The sequence below is a fragment of the Carcharhinus amblyrhynchos genome, chromosome 10 (assembly GCF_965287045.1).
Source record: "Carcharhinus amblyrhynchos chromosome 10, sCarAmb.v2.hapA, whole genome shotgun sequence".
Classification (NCBI taxonomy): Eukaryota; Metazoa; Chordata; class Chondrichthyes; order Carcharhiniformes; family Carcharhinidae; genus Carcharhinus; species Carcharhinus amblyrhynchos.
Window position 1 is genome coordinate 26,268,393 of NC_137333.1, and position 16,471 is coordinate 26,284,863.

The 16,471-nt window shown below is 42.0% G+C and overlaps 1 protein-coding gene across 1 annotated transcript in view; it reads left to right on the forward strand.

Moving 5' to 3' along the window:
- The window catches only part of gpc6a (glypican 6a), a 980,820-nt gene that overhangs the window by 523,092 nt on the left and 441,257 nt on the right, over positions 1-16,471 (forward strand). The window contains exon 3 of the mRNA XM_080198144.1: positions 11,591-11,982. Coding sequence (XP_080054270.1) covers positions 11,591-11,982 — 392 coding nt within the window. The remainder of the gene's footprint in view (positions 1-11,590; positions 11,983-16,471) is intronic.

Genomic DNA, 16,471 nt, shown 5'->3' on the forward strand with positions numbered 1-16,471 from the left:
CTATTGAATTCAGGGTTTCATTTTCAGTTTTGGTTGCTGGCTGCAGTTTTAATTTAGAAGGGATGGACATCAGAGTGAAAAGCAGTATTTCTCTCTCTCTCTCTCTCTGGAAATTCTGCTGGCTACCTGGAAGCAAAGCTTTTTGCCTTCCTGGAGTGAAAATTCTGCTGTTGGTGGTTTACTAGTTAGTACCTGGAGCACCTCTGTGTCTCTCCCTGATATTTTGGGAAGCTGTGCTGACTTCAAGCTGGTGTGTGTGTGTGTGTGTGTGTGTGTATGTGTGTGTTTCAGAAGAACTGCAGCGTTCAACCAAGGAACTAAGTTCCAGCTTCACATGAGCATTTGTATTTTCTGTGCTAAACCTATGGCAAGGGTTTTGTTTTGGGAAGTTTGATAGGAATATGTCATATTTATTAAGGGTAACACAATATCATGATTTCTTTGTTTGTAATTGGTAAAAGTTATTGCCAATTTTCTTTTCATACAAGTTAACTGTATTCTTAAATAAACTTTGTTTGATAAAAGCTTCCTAGTAGGTCATTTGAATCATACCTGAAGTGAAATGTGTCATGCTTACGCTAGCCAAATTCAAATTGCAAACCTTTTGATCCAGGCAGACTTCATAACACACTTTGGAGTTTCTGACCTGGATTAAAATAATTAATATATCTCAAAATCCAAATTCTTTGAGTGGCTAAATCATTCCTGAAAGACAGGCATACTTACTTTTCTGTATTTTTTTAACCTATTTTTGTTATATATCCTACAATTTTCTCTGTTTTCTTGTGATTTTCCGACAATAAATTGAGTAATCTGCAAAGCACTGAAAGTCACCTCCTTTTGCCCACCCCTGACCCCCATCCCTATCTCACTTAACTTTGGCCTTGAGTCTCTTCCACTGGCACCTCCCTGCCACGGACGGCTGCCAGTCTTTGACCAGTGATTTCCACTCCGTGTCTTTAATCTCAAGGAAGGCCTGACGGTGGCCACAGTGGAAATTCCCCAACAGAGGCAAAACCCTCATTGCTGGGAATAAAATTTTGTCCTGAGTGTCACCGATTTAACACTTTTACAAAAAGGATGTTGTGATGATAGTTTTCTGATTACTTTCTTTAATGTGGCTCCTATTGAAAAATAAATTGCTATTTGAGAGAAGGATTGAATAAATTATGTTTCAGTATTGTTCTAATATTCTGATCTTGCACTGTGCAACATACTTCACTTTGGTGCATTTCCCATGTGTGTACACAGATCAGAACACCAAGAAAATTATGGAAATAATTAGACTATTCAGATATTTTGATAAACTATGTCTATTCACTACATCACCAAGGAAATAAAGGAAATTGTGGAACATGTACCAGAAATAGTACCAGACTCAGCTAATCCAAAAGATATGAGGCATAAGTAAAATTGTTTAGCTTTTAGCGATTACTTAGGCATCTAAAAACTTTGGGTCTGGGCTCTAATTCTCTGTATATTTTAACTTCGCAATAGCATAGACATGTGTAGAAAGTACAAATGCTATGATCCAGCATCTCCAGCATGGAATGGAGTTCACAGAGAGGTGAGAAAATGTATCTCGGGAAATTGCTGGGCTGCAGTCTCTGAAAATCTAATAACATTCATTCCCTGTTGATGCCACCCTTCTTGCAATTATGGATTCAGCCTGAATGTGTACATTTACTATTTTTGCTCAAGTTGTTGGCTAGTGAAAAGTCTTGCCTTGCGTGACCCACTGAATCAATATGAGACATAAGAGGAACGTATCTTTCTTTGCATGAACAAAGAATGTTATGTGAGAAATAAAAGAATGACCAGGGTGAGGTTAGGGGCAGTCAAGGATAGTAGTGGGAACTTGTGCATGGAGCCAGAAGAGATAGGTGAGGCATTGAATGAATACTTTTCTTCAGTGCTCACTAAGGAGAAGGGCCATGTTTTTGAGGATGAGTGTGTGATACAGGCTGATAGGATGGAGGAGGTTGATGTTTTGAGGGAAGATGTATTAGCAATTTTGAAAAACCTGAGGGTGGATAAGTCCTCTGGGCCAGATGGGATACATCCCAAGGATACTTTGGGAGGCAAGGGATGAGATTGCGGAGCTTTTAGCTTTGATCTTTGGGTCCTCGCTGTCCATGGGGAAAGTGCCAGAGGACTGGAGAGTGGTGAATGTTGTTCCTCTCTTCAAGAAAGGAAATAGGAATGACCCTAACCAGTTAGTCTTACTTCAGTGGTAGGTAAGTTAATGGAAGGGGTCCCGAGAGATGGGATTTATGACCATTTGGAAAGATACAGTTTAATCCTGGATAGTCAGCATGGTTTCGTGAGAGGTAAGTCCTGCCTCACAAATTTGATTGAATTCTTTGAGGAGGTAACAAAGTGTGTGGATGAAGGTTGTATACATGGATTTTAGTAAGGTGTTTGATAAGGTTCCCCGTGGTAGGCTCATGAAGAAGATAAAAATGTTTGGGATAGAAGAAAATTTGGCTGATTGGATAAGTAACTGGCTGTATCATAGAAGACAGAGGGCGGTGGTGGAAAGAAAATTTTCAGACTGGAGGCCAGTTACCAGCGATGTACCACAGGGGTCCATGCTGGATCCTCTGCTATTTGTGATTTTTATCAATGACTTGGAAGAGGGGACTGAAGGGCGGGTGAGTAAATTTGCTGATGACACCAAGATTGGTGGAATAGTGGATGAGGTGGAGGGCTCTTGCAGGCTGCAAAGAGACATTGATAGGATGCAGAGCTGGGCCAAAAAGTGGCGGATGGAGTTTAACCCTGATAAGTGTGAGATGATTCATTTTGGTAGGACAAACTTGAATGCAGATTACAGGGTCAACAGCAGGGTTTTAAGGAATGTGGAGGTACAGAGAGATCTTGGGGTTCATATCCACAGATCTCTGAAGGTTGCCACTCAAGTGGGTAGAGCCATGAAGAAGGCTTATAGTGTTTATTAATAGGGGGTTTGAGTTTAAGAGCCATGGGGTTATGCTGCAACTATACCGGACGTTGGGGAGACTACATTTGGAATATTGTGTTCAGTTCTGGTCACCTCACTATAAGAACGATGTGGAAGCATTGGAGAGAGTGCAGAGGACATTTACCAGGATTCTGCCTGGTTTGGAGGGTAGGCCTTATGAGGAAAGGTTGAGGGAGCTGGGGCTTTTCTCCTTGAAGTGGAGGAGGATGGGAGGTGACTTAATAGAGGCTTATAAAATGATGAGAGGAATTGATAGAGTGGACGTGCAGAGACTATTTCCTTGGATGGATGTAGCTGTTACAAGGGGGTATAACTATAAGGTTCATGGTGGGAGATATAGGAGGGATGTCTGAGGTAGATTCTTCGCTCAGAGAATGGTTGGGGTGTGGAATACACCGCCTGCTGTGATAGTGGAGTTGGACACTTTAGGACACTTCAAGCGGTTATTGGATAGGTACATGGAGCACACCGGAATTATAGGGAGTGGGATGGCTTGGGCTTGGTCTTGGGATTGGACATAGCTCGGCACAACATTGAGGGCCGAAGGGCCTGTACTGTGCTGTAATGTCCATGTTTCTATCTTTCTAACACTTGGTATAGTTCTACACTCTTGAAAAAAGCATTATTGGGCAATTCATGATGGGACATTGGTTAGATTTCTGACTTGATTTATTATTGTTGCTTAAATGTTATTGTCACATGTATTTTGATGCAATGAAAATATTGTTTCTTGCATGTTAACAGACAGAATGTACCATTCGTCGCGTACATAGGGGAGAAGGAAAGGCGAGAGTGCAAAATGTAATGTTACAGTCAGAGCTAGGGTGTACAGTAAGCTCAGGTTAATGTATGGTAAGTCCATTCAAAAGTCTGATGGCAGCAGGGAAGAAGATGTTCTTGAGTTGGTTGGTGCATGATCTCAAACTTTTACGTACCCTTTTCCCAACGGAAGGAAATAAAAGAGAGCATGTCCAGGTGCTTGGCATCTTTGATTATGCTGGGTACTTCTCCGAGGCAGCAGGAAGTGTAGACAAAGTTAATTGATGGGAGGCTGGTTTATGTAATGGATTGGATTATGTTCACAACTCTTTGTAGTTTCTTGTGATCTTGGTCAGAGCAGGAGCCATACCAAGCTGTGATACAATCAGAAAGAATGCTTTCTATGCTGCATCTGTAAAAGTTGGTGAGAGCCATAGCAGACAAATTTCCTTAGCCTTCTAAGTAAGTAGAAGCACTGGTAGGCTTTCATAGCTATAGCATCAGAGTGGAGGCACCAGGATAGGTTCTTGGTGGTCTGGACACCTAGAAACTTGAAGTTCTTGATCATTTTCATTTCACTACCGGTGACGTAGACAGGAGCGTGTCCTCCATTATGCTTCCTGAAGTCGATAACGGTTTCCTTCATTTTATTAGCCTTGAGGGAGAGATTTTTGTCATCAAACCATATCACCAGATTTTCTATCTCTTTCCTGTACTGTGTCTCATCATTGTTTGAGGTCCGAACCACTACAGTCATTGGCGAACTTGAAAATGGAGTTGGAGCGGAATTGGCCATGCAGTCATAGGTGTATAAGGAGTATATAAAGTGCTGAGGACACAGCCTTATATGGCACTAGTGTTGAGAATAATTGTGGAGTAGGTGTTGTTGCCTATCCTTACTGATTGTGGACTAAATCTCCAGCCATATTGACCACCCAAATTCAATCTCACAGCAATAAGCAGACAGAGCAGGGATGTGACTCTATGCCAGGGAGAAGAAGTATTAAAAGCCACTTAAGTAAGAAAAAGCTCCTCCAAAGGACTTGCTTGAGGTGGGTAGAAATTTTCCTCCTCTCTTGTTTCAATAACATTAAAGTCTAAAAGCATTGGGTAATGTTTAGCTTTATTGATTTGGAATGTCCTTGCAGTTCACATCATTAATCACCCAGAAGTAATCCTGTCACAGGACAGAAGCCACACGATGAGTTAGTAAAAGATGAGAGTAATTAATGTGCCATTTTCAATAAAACAAGGTGATAGTACCAAGATTTTGCCAACAATTACTGCTAATAAGAATTCTCTTGCTTAGGCAACAACTTTTTGCAGATAAGCTTACTGACACACGCAACTCCCCCAGGATAGCAAGTGGAACAGTGGTTAGCACTGCTGCCTCACAGCGCCAGGAACCTGTGTTCGAGTCCAGCCTTGGGTGACTGTCAGTGTGTACAGTTTGCACATCCTCCCCATGTCTGCATTGGTTTCCTCCAGGTGCTGCAGTTTCCTCCCACTGTCCAAAGAGGTTAGGTTGATTGGCCATGTTAAATTGCCCCATACTGTCTTAATCCCTTAGTGTTTTAGCCCCTTAGGAGAATAGCAGATAAATACATGGGGTTTTGGGGATAGGGCCTGGCTAAGATTGTTGCCGGTAAAGGTTTAATGGACCAAATGGTCTCTTTCTACACTGTAGGGGTTCTATGATTCAATGACAGCTCCATTTGAAATATTTGGAAATGCATCCAGAAGCGTCTGCACTTTCTAAATGTTTAAAACAACATTGTGTAAGTTTAAAAATACACAGGGATCCAAGAAATCCTTGAGCACTTTTCAGTGCAGGTCTGACACTAGAGATGTTTTGCCCCATGAGACGGTGAACCCAAACCATGTCAATCTCCATTACTTTAATGCAAATGCTTTCATTTTGGAGCAAACTAAAAAGCCAACTTGCATTTATATAGCAGGATTTCTAACCGTGGGAGGGCCCACCATGTTCTAAAGTCAAAGGCCTACTTTTGAAATTTAGAGCAGGATATTTTGGCCCTGCCAGCAGCAGCAAACATTGACATGATGGGACTGGAAAATGTTACCATTCTACCTGCAGCAGTGTGTGCCATTGGTGGGAACCAGAAAATCTCAACATAGTCACTGTTATAATGCATCCTTAATTAATGCAATTTATATGTAAGCAACAACTCCAATTACAAATTGGTTCTGCCAACTCAAATACCTGCCTGTTACTCTTGAAATCATAAATACATGAGGGTTACACCTTGCTGGGATCTCTCCCTCTCTCTCTGACTCTGTCTCTCCCCACCCCACGATAGGCAAGTCTGGTGACGGGAGTGAAAATATCGTGAGATTGTCTCAGATGTGTTTCCCAGTGACGTAAATACAGGACACGATCACTCATCTCCCAGCAGTGGCTGGCTGCCCTTCCTGCTGTTTGATGCCAGGAATGTCACGATAATACATTAGCATATCATTATCAGACTCGTGCTGGAATCATTGCCCACGTCAAACTAAACTTCCACAGCGGCATGATGTCAGAATGGCACGATGTATGATTGGTTTTAAGAGTGTGTATCCAGCGAGCAAAACTTCCAGGGAAACCCATTGGAGATGAGTGCACTCAAACAGGTGCAGCATCTATGGAACTCCATGTCTATGGGGAAGCGGGGAGGTATGTTTGCAGGCAGGTCTACAAGTGCAGCTTCTTCTTGGCATAAATCTCCCATCTGACTGATGGAAGCACACACTCCCTGTGGTAATGCACATGGAGCTGCAATGGTTGTCCATTGTCCCAGCACTGCAGGAGCGTGATGATGACTTGCAGTGAGGACAGTGCATTGATCCTCACAGAGGCTCTGTAGATGTCTGACTCCTGTCTGGCTGATGGCAGCTCATTTTCTTTCAATGACTAGGATTATATTGTGTTGAAGCAGTGGAAAATGTTTTACCTCAGCAGATCCAATGGCATCCTTTGTAAGCTGACCTCTAAGGTTCAGTGTCACCAGAGGCAGAAGCTAATTGGATAGGGGAGGCAGCCACACCTCAAAGTTGCAGACGGCACACAGGGAGAATGTCTGGAATGGATGATGCCAGTTTTTAATAGCGACTGACAACTTCATTCCCTCAGAGAAATAGGCATGATTGATGTGTTCAGTCACTGTGAAGGAATGCCATCAAGGTGCTGGAAAGGCTGCAGAAAGCACAGGTAGAAAGCCCTGGACTGAGCATTCTGCCTATATCTTGTACAGGAATCAGTTTTTCACTTCAGAGTGACAGGAACAAAGCTCATCGTAACAAGGAGCTGTAGAAAGGGTGAAATTAATGAGAGTTTATTTACAGAGGTGAATATTACATATAAGTGATTAATTCTCATTCTCTCACTGTGCAGCTGGAGTGTATTGACTTTTCTAACCCTGCTGCTGTCTTGGTGCATCACCAACGTCCACAGCAAAGATGGAGGCTGCCTGCTGTCTGTCACGCCCTGTTGTCTGTGATGACTTCCGTGGGTGTCCTTAGGAATACCTAAACCTGGCTGGCCCCTGTCTGCTAACAGAGCCGTGCTGTGTGGCAGTGCCACCCTTCTCGGCCTTTGGAGATGATGCAGCTACAGGGAGAGGGGATTTAGAGCTGCAGAATCCTTCTTGGCCTTTTGGCTAGGATCAAGCTTCAGATCAAGTCCAAAGTGGGGTGCAATGCTTCATCTTGTCAGTTTGGATCTTGTTTGTCCCTTTTTTGGGGACCTTGAATTGAATTCAATTGAATTTTGGATTTGGTTTTTGGAGCAAGCAAGGAATGGATTTGGGTTTAATCTGGTCCATTCTGAACATTGGCTTTGTAACTTTAAGTATAAAGTAAAATTTTTAAAAGAAAGAGGGGCCATAGGAGGGAAACCACTTCTTCAGTCCCAGTGGACCATCTGGAAGGGAATTTTAAACTTTGTACTTCGCCCTCCATCTTTGTGATCTCCCAGCCACCCCAGTAGTAACCACTTGCCTTGGTGTTGCTAATGACGGTGAAGTTCGATCTGATGGTGGCTGGCTAATAAACCTTTTTAAGGGAGGTAACCAATGTCTTGACTGCTGGACAATAACCTGGCAGAGCAAGTCATCCAGCTCTTGTGCAAACTGCCTTTCATTTCCATTAAATGAAAATCGGATAACTTGTATAATGGGTGGACAATCTGATTTGACACATAACCCACTGATGCCTTAAAGTTGACAATTTACCTTTGGATGTCTTATCCAAGAATTGATTCCACAAGCTGGAGTTTGTTTTAATTTTAACTTTTAGTCTAATGATAGCTGAATCGAATGTGAGACACTGGAGGAAAATTACACTCTCAGCAAATATTGTATCAGTTATATAAATTATTATACTGTTATGTGTGTTCCCTTTGTCACTAGTCCAGACATATTCTGATTATCTAAATATTTAAAATTAATCTTGGCCAGCCTTGCTTATTTGGTGAATAGTAAAATTAAAGAAAACGCAAGTATTGACACTTGTTCACCCAAAATAGGATTACTCAGCTGGATGCAAGGGAGTTTCAAATGTTGTCTGTCAACATGGAAGGAATACCTTCTGATCTCTAAACTGGCAGCTATTTACCCATCTAGATTGAAAATTTATGTTCGGTTTTAATTCTCGTAACCTTGAAACTAACCTGTCATTTCTTACGGGTGTCAGCACTTTGTCAGTGCAGATGAGCTGGCTATTTCTGAATCCTTCTCAATGGAGCAGATAAAAAAAACAGGATTCCATCCAATGTGTTATCTCTCAGTGAGATCATGACAGTTGGATGATGAAAATTTCCTATATTTTAAATATCCTGGAAGAACTTCCTACACAAAGTTTGGAGGTGTGTGAGAAGGACCAGGCTTTATCTGAGGCAAACTGAAGGCAGTGATTCAGGGATCTACCAGATTATTACAATTTAACCAGCTGAATCAGCACTCGGCACAGATAGCTGAACATCGCTTTGAAAAATGTGACTCTGGTTGCTCATCTTTTGACAGCCCATTCTGAGAAACTAACTGCATCCAATGTCACTTTTACCCTACATGATTCTATCCAGAGGAGATGCAACCAAGAGTGTGCTGGTGGAATCATCTGGTACTGCCAATGGTGCACTCCTGCCCCAGGTTTCCTGGCAGCATGCAGTGGAGTCAATTGGACATCCCATTGTCAGTAGCGGAAGAGAAGATCCCGCTGCCGGCCAATGGCGCACCACCTCCCACCACAGGAAATACATGGCAGGGAAGCCGGAGAATCCTCCCTGTGGCAGGAAAGAACAGAGTTTGATCTTGAAAACAACACAACAAGAGTCGACTGCAATGATGTCAACACTCATGCAAACTGTTGGATGAAAAGTTATCATAAGATCTGTCACAGCAACCTGCCACTCATTATATTTTGCAGCAAATGATTTAGAAAGAGATTAACAATTTTATTTGTTTTGATTAATGTACAATTTTATCATAGATATTCTGTGTTCTTATCCTTGTCTTCTTGGTACATTTGTCTTCATTATATCTGAATTTGGGTGCACTCTGCTGTTGTATCACCTTGAGCAAATATATAAAATAGCATCAGTAAATTAGTCCAGATAGACCCCTCACTGACACCATGGAATTTTTTGGATGATGGGTCCCCATTGCCACAGGGAACACATCCTGCCCCAACTCCGAGTACCCCGTAGGAATTTCACATTCGAATGAGCATTAAATGGCTGCAGGCATGTCTTCTGCCCTCACTCGACAGGAAGTCCAATCTGACAGAATTGCCAACAAATCTGATTGGGCTCCCCATCCGAGATCTTGCCTATTCCAGTGTAAAATTGCTGTGTGATCAGGGCAGGTAGGAATCCAGAAACATTCCCGTCCCTTCAATTTCAGACTCTCCCTGCCTAAAAATCTGCCAATGGGGCAGCTTAAAATTGTGGCCATGCATTGATTACGAGCCCCTATTCCATCACTTTTATATCTTAAGTAACTTATATGGAAACTAATAGGCTCAATGAATGTTGTAATGATAAATGGTGGATATCGTTACATTCTTAGACTGCAACCACATCCTGCTTCACAACAGATGATAAAAAAATTCCTAAAAAAAATTCATGCCAAGTCAGCATTGGTTCATCAGAGGGAGGCCATTCCTCACAAATTTGATTGAATTTTTTGATGAGTTGACCATATGTGTAGATGAGGGTAGTGCAGTGATGTAGTTTATATGGATTTCAGCAAAGCCTTTGAAAAGATCCCGCAAGAGGAACTTATAAATAAGGCAAATGCACATGAGATGCAGGGTAATTTGATGAAGTGGATTCAAAATTGGCACAGGTGTAGGAGACAGAGAGTGTTGGTAGAGGCTGCGTTAGTGACTTGAAATGGTGTACCACAGGGATCTGTGCTGGGTCCCTATTATTCATCATTTATATAAATTACATAGATGACTATTTGAGGGGTAAGATTAGTAAGTTTGTGAATGGTACAAAGATTGGCCAGGTGGTTAACAGTGAGGTTGAGTGTCTTAGAACATAGAACATAGAACCCTACAGTGCAAAAACAGGCCCTTTGGCCCATCGAGTCTGCACCGACCACAATCCTACCCAGGCCCTATCCCCATACCCCTACACATTTACCCACTAATCCCGCGAACCTAAACATCCCAGGACACTAACGGGCAAATTTTTTAACATGGCCAATCAACCTAACCCACATATCTTTGGACTGTGGGAGGAAACCGGAGCACCCGGAGGAAACGCACGCAGACACGAGGAGAATGTGCAAACTCCACACAGTCTTGGGCTACGAGAAGATATAGACGGGATGGTCGAATGGACAGCTAAAAGGCAGATATAAATTTAACTCTGAAAAGTGTGAGGTAATACATTTTAAAGGAATACTTTGACAAGGAACAGCATGATACTAGGACGTTCTATGGAACAAAGGGACCTTGGCGTGTTTGTCCATGGATTTTTGAAGGTAGAAAGGCATGTCAGTTGGGTGGTGAAAAAGGCATGTGGAACACTTGCCTTTATCAATTGAGGGATAGATTACAAAAGCAGGGAGATCATGTTGGAGTTGTATGAAACCTTGGTGAGGCCACAGCTAGAGTACTGTGTGCAGTTCTGATCACTGCATTGTTGGGAGGATGTGATTGCACTGGAAGGGGTGCAGAGGAGATTCACCAGGCTGCTGCCTGGAATGGAACATACAAGTTATGAAAAGAGGTTTGGTAGACTTGGGTTGTTTTCATTGGAGCAGAGAAGACGAAGGGGAGACCTGATTGAGGTGTACAAGTTTGAGAGACATGGACAGATGGATAAGGAGCAGCTCTTGGTTGAAGGGCCAGTTACGAAAGGGCACAGGTTCAAGTTGAGGGGCAGGAGGTTTTGCAGAGATGCAAGGAAAAACTATTTTACCCAGGGGATGGTGATGGTCTGGGATGTGCTGCCTAAGAGGGTGGTAGAGATGGGTTTCCTCACATTCCTTAAAATGTACCTGGATGAGTACTCGGGATATGTCGGTCCAGACTCGATGGGCTGAAAGGCCTCTTCTGCACTGTTTTTCTATGTTTTTGAATGTTTAAATGTTACGATTCACATATCAATGATGTAATTTAGGTGATGTATTAAATATGATATTGAATGAAACTAGCATTTTTCAGTTGGTGCCCATGGGGTTTGCTCTTGTATTTAGTATTAGATCCAAATATCTTTTCCTGTAGTATCTTATGTGTATGAGCATGATTAATTGCTCTATCATTGATATTTGATTGAGAGTGACAAATCTATGTATTACTTTAATATAATTCCTTCAATTCTGCTTTTTATTCTTACAGAATTCTTCCGAGAATTGTTGGAAAATTCTGAGAAGTCTTTGAATGACATGTTTATTCGGACTTACGGCCAGTTGTACATGCAGAATTCAGAAGTGTTCCAGGATCTGTTCACAGAATTGAAGCGATACTACACAGGTGGCAACGTAAACCTGGAAGAGATGCTCAATGATTTCTGGGCCCGTTTACTGGAACGTATTTTCCAGCTAGTAAACCCTCAGTATCATTTTACAGAGGACTACCTCGAATGCATCAGCAAATACACCGACCAACTCAAGCCATTTGGAGATGTGCCTCGGAAGCTGAAGATACAGGTGACAAGGGCTTTCGTTGCAGCTCGGGCCTTTGTGCAAGGCTTGACTGTTGGCAGGGAAGTTGCCAATAGAGTATCAAAGGTAAGTGAAGAATTCTTCCTGTTTGAGTAATGCAAATGTTTTTCACAAAGCATAAAAATTAACTCCAAATTGACTGGCACCATCAATAACAGCATTTATTTAGATACCTGCCAGTCAGTTATACAGAAGGCTATAGATTTACATAGAACTACTTAGGAATACAAAGAATATACGTAATATATAGAATATGAAGAAACAGGACATTTGGCCTGACCCAGTCAATGCCAGTATTTATGCTTCATAAGGTTCTATTTCATCTAACAATGTTAACATACTTATTTATTCCTTCATATGCTCATTCAGTCTTCTCTTAAGTGTGTCTATACTGTTTGCCATAACAAATCTCTTTGGTAGCAAGTTCTCACCACTCTGATTTTATTTAGTGACGATCTTACATTTGGAGTCTATAGTGTTGTTCCTCTCATGGGTGGAATCACTGCTCTGTCATAAGCTTTGATATCTTTAAACAGTAATCAGGACCCTTAGCTTTTACTTTGCAAGAAACAAAGAAAAGTAGCGTGTTCAACCTTTCCTGAAAATTATAACCTCACGCTTCAGTCCTCTTTGTAAGTCTGTTTAGAATCTTTCCAGTATCATTGAATCCGCTTTCTAATTTGGTGAACTGAAATTTAGACAATACTCCAGAGGTTCTCTTACCAAGGTACGAAACAAGTTTAAATTGTTTCTTTACTTTTCAATGCAGTTTCTCTGGAAATAAATCCTAGTGTCTGATGTATTTGTATTTTTTGGCTTTATTATTCTGCATCGCAACTTTTAGGAATTTAAAAATTTGTGCCCCCCTGGAGTGGGATTTTCCACACCCCCTGTAGTGGTGGAGACAGCCCACTGTTGCTCAGTCGGGGTGGAGCGGAAAACCCGACTGCTGTCAATGGGGTTTCCTGTTCTATGTATCCCATTTTAGCCAGCGTCAGGACCAGAAGATTCCACCAGCGAAAACAGCTGGAAAATTCCAGACCCAGATTCCTTTACTCCTTCACCCCATTAAAATATAATTTCACAAACAAAGTGTGTCCTCCTTATTTTCTTATCAAAAGGTAGTACCTTTCTCTGCGTTCTCTGCGTTGAAATCCATCTCCCAATATGCCCTTTCCACAAATTTACTAGTATAGCTGTAATTTGTTGCAGGCCCCATTCCTATTGACTGACCTCTCTGGATTTGACATCATCTGCTGATTTAGAAATGATGCTTTAATTCTAACATCTACATCATTAATATACATTGTGAACTCAAGTGCTCCCAGCATTGATCCTTGTGGTAACTATTTCCTATCTTATGCAACTTTGAATAGTTACCCTTGGAATAGTTACCCTTATTCCCTGCTTCCTGTGTTTTAATTTCACTCAATAATTTATTATTTGGCACCATGTCAAAGGCCTTTTGGTAATCTATCTAAATTACATCTACTATGTTACCCTTGTTTACACTTTCAGTAAAAGAAAGACTGAGAACACAAAGTTATAAGAAACAATAGCAGGAATAGACCATATGGAAATTCAATAATGTCATGTCTGACTTTTCACCTCAGCTCCACTTCCCATCCACTCCAGTAATCCATGAGCTGGATTCTACACTCAGAGTTGCTCCCTGTGCTCCAGTGGAAATGTCCGGGCCTTTAGGTTTTATGTAGCAAAACTCCTGCCATTCTCCAGTCGGGAGTCTAAACTCAGAGAGCAATTGGAGCCTGCAGCTCTGTGGTATCAGCAGCTCCACCAGGAGCAGCTGACATTGCCAGAGGCCTGGAAGGAGGAGCAAATGTAGATACCCCAGATTCGAGGTTAGCATGGAACCTCACTAGGGCCAGCTGGCAGGAAGCAGGTCATGATGTGGTGTTGTCAGATTTCTTACGGGAAGCAGATCTCAAGTGCCCTTCACTGCCCAGTCTTCTGGCTGACAAATCTGTCAGGTTGCATGCATATTGGGCACAGACCTTTCCTGTCACCCACTAAATATGATTGTGGTGGGATCAGGCCTTTAAGTGGACATGTGGACATCAACTACCAACTCAAGACCCTCCATTGGGCTATGGCCAGGTAGCTCACATGATAACTCCCTTCTCCACTTGTAAGATCACAGTGCAAGAAGGCGGATGAGCCTGTGGCAGGCACGTGATCAGTGTATAGCTATTTTACAGCTCTACAAACCTACTTTCTCACCCTCAGGCGGCCACAAAATCTAGCCCTTGAAATTAAAAATTCTCAGTATTAAATATACTCAGCAACTGAGCATCCACAGCCCTCTGGGACAGACAATTCCAGGAAGATTCCACCCTGTATATTTCAAAGAGATCATCTCTCATTTTACTAAACACCAGAGACTGCAGGCCCAATCTACTCAGGCTCTCATCAAAGGACAACCAAATTTGTGAATCTTCACTGCAGCACTTTGCAAATATATCCTTTCTTAGAAATGGAGACCAAAACTGTACACAGAGCTGGAGGTATGGCCTCAGCAAAGCCTCTACAATTGAAGTTAGACTTTCTTATTCCTGTACTTCAATCTTCTTACAATAATGGCCACCTTGCCATATACCTTCCTGAATATTTGCTAACTTTTTGTGGTCCTTGTATGTGTATACCCAAGGCTCTCTGAACATTAACATTTCACAATTCCACACATTTTTAAAAACACCCTATTTATTCCTATTACCAGTGTGAGAACCTCACATTGTGGATAAGCTCACCTGCTACATTTTGCTTAAACAATATTAAAATTTACATAAAGACTGAGGATGTTGAATTATCCACAGAATATGTTGTGATAATACTGTGCCTTTGAGATGTGTATTTTTATCATGTTTCTTCTAAGGGATACCTTTGAATGCCAGCTCTGTTTTATATCATGCCGAATTATCTGGGCAGCAGGCAGCTCAAGTTGAGACTGCAGGATAATGATTGATTTTAGTTAAGGATGCATTTATTTCAACAAAGGTAATGCATTTGTGTTTACTTAGGTTTTCCTTGGGGCTTCAGAGTAGGATTTTGATTCGATTGATTAACAGAGTCATGTGATTAATGGGAGGAGCTCACCTTGCAGGAAAGACATTGCTTTAGTTTCATTTTTTAATTCAAGAGCAGTTGCTGACCAGAGCTGTTTAAAAGAGGTGTCTCTCTCTCTCTCTCTCTCTCTCTTAAAAGGTCTCTCTCTCTCTCTCTCTCCAACGGTATTTAAAAAGCTCTAGGGCTGTTAACAAGTTAAAGCACGTAAGCTTATGTTGTTTGCAAACTGATTTTGAAGGATGGTTTTAAGTCTGTGAGAGAAATATTGCTTGAAATAGAACTAATAGAGATGAATTAGCAGTTAAGAATTGCATCATGTTATGTTCAAATGTTAAATGATAAGCTGAATCATTTGTTATAGTTTAACTGTATTAAATAAAGTTAGTTTTGATAAAAAGCTCCCTAGTTTGCCAATAGAATCACACTTGAATCTTCATACTAATGCCAAAAATAACAAATAGTCAAGGTCTAATATACCTTGGGGTTTCTGGTCTGTACTCTAATGATGTCAATATATGAGTTAGTCATAGCTTTAAGTTCCAGTGGGTGAAAATTTTTCTTTTCCATTTTTTCTTCTAATTGCTGGAACTAGTTTGACAAGTGGTGTGTGGCACTGTGGCTACACAGCCAGCTTTTCTTGCCGTATTGTCCAGCACTTAGAATTTAAAAATTCTAGAGGTGTGTCCCACGCTGTCAAGCTGGTGGGACGGGGACTGAAAAGGCTATCAACAAAGGGTGCCCCGATCTTCAGCATTCTCAATAAAATTAGAACCAACCATGCACCTGGAGACTGTCCCCCACGCATAAGGCCGTCCCTTGTGCATACAGGGAAACCCCACCCCACCACGGATACACCCCTCCCAGGCAGCTTAGCAAAGGAAGCCGTCCCCTCGGAAGGCCAAGGTACTGTCCGTGCATGTCGCCGTCCCCAGTGGGAGTTGTGCTTATCCGTGTGCCAACGTGTCAACGTGACCTCCCAAAGTGAGGGGACAATACAGTGGGAAAGCCCGTGAATGGGACAATAATGTATTTAAATGAGATTCCCGGCCTTCCTGGGTAGACATCTGATTATATCAATGACATGGTGTAGGGGTGCTCACGGCATGAGATGTTGCCTGTGAGATCCTGGCTTTTGGCTTCTTGCAGCATTTTGCATCCAAGTCACCATTTGCCTGCAGCGAGCACAGCTGCAAAATCCCGGCCAGTGTTGCACTGAAAGCTTAATTCTTTGAATACCATTTTTTATGTTTAAGGTTCATTGAATAGAATGTTCGCAGAATCCCTTCCATGCAGAAGAGATCATTTGGCCCATCGAGTGTGCACTGACCCTCCGAAAGAGCACCCATATTGGGCCCAATCCCCTGTCTGATTATTTACAATCCACCTCAGCTGCCCATCTTGGGACCCCAAGGGGAGATTTAGTACGGCATTCCACTTAATCTGCACATCTTTGGACTGTGAGAGTCACCCG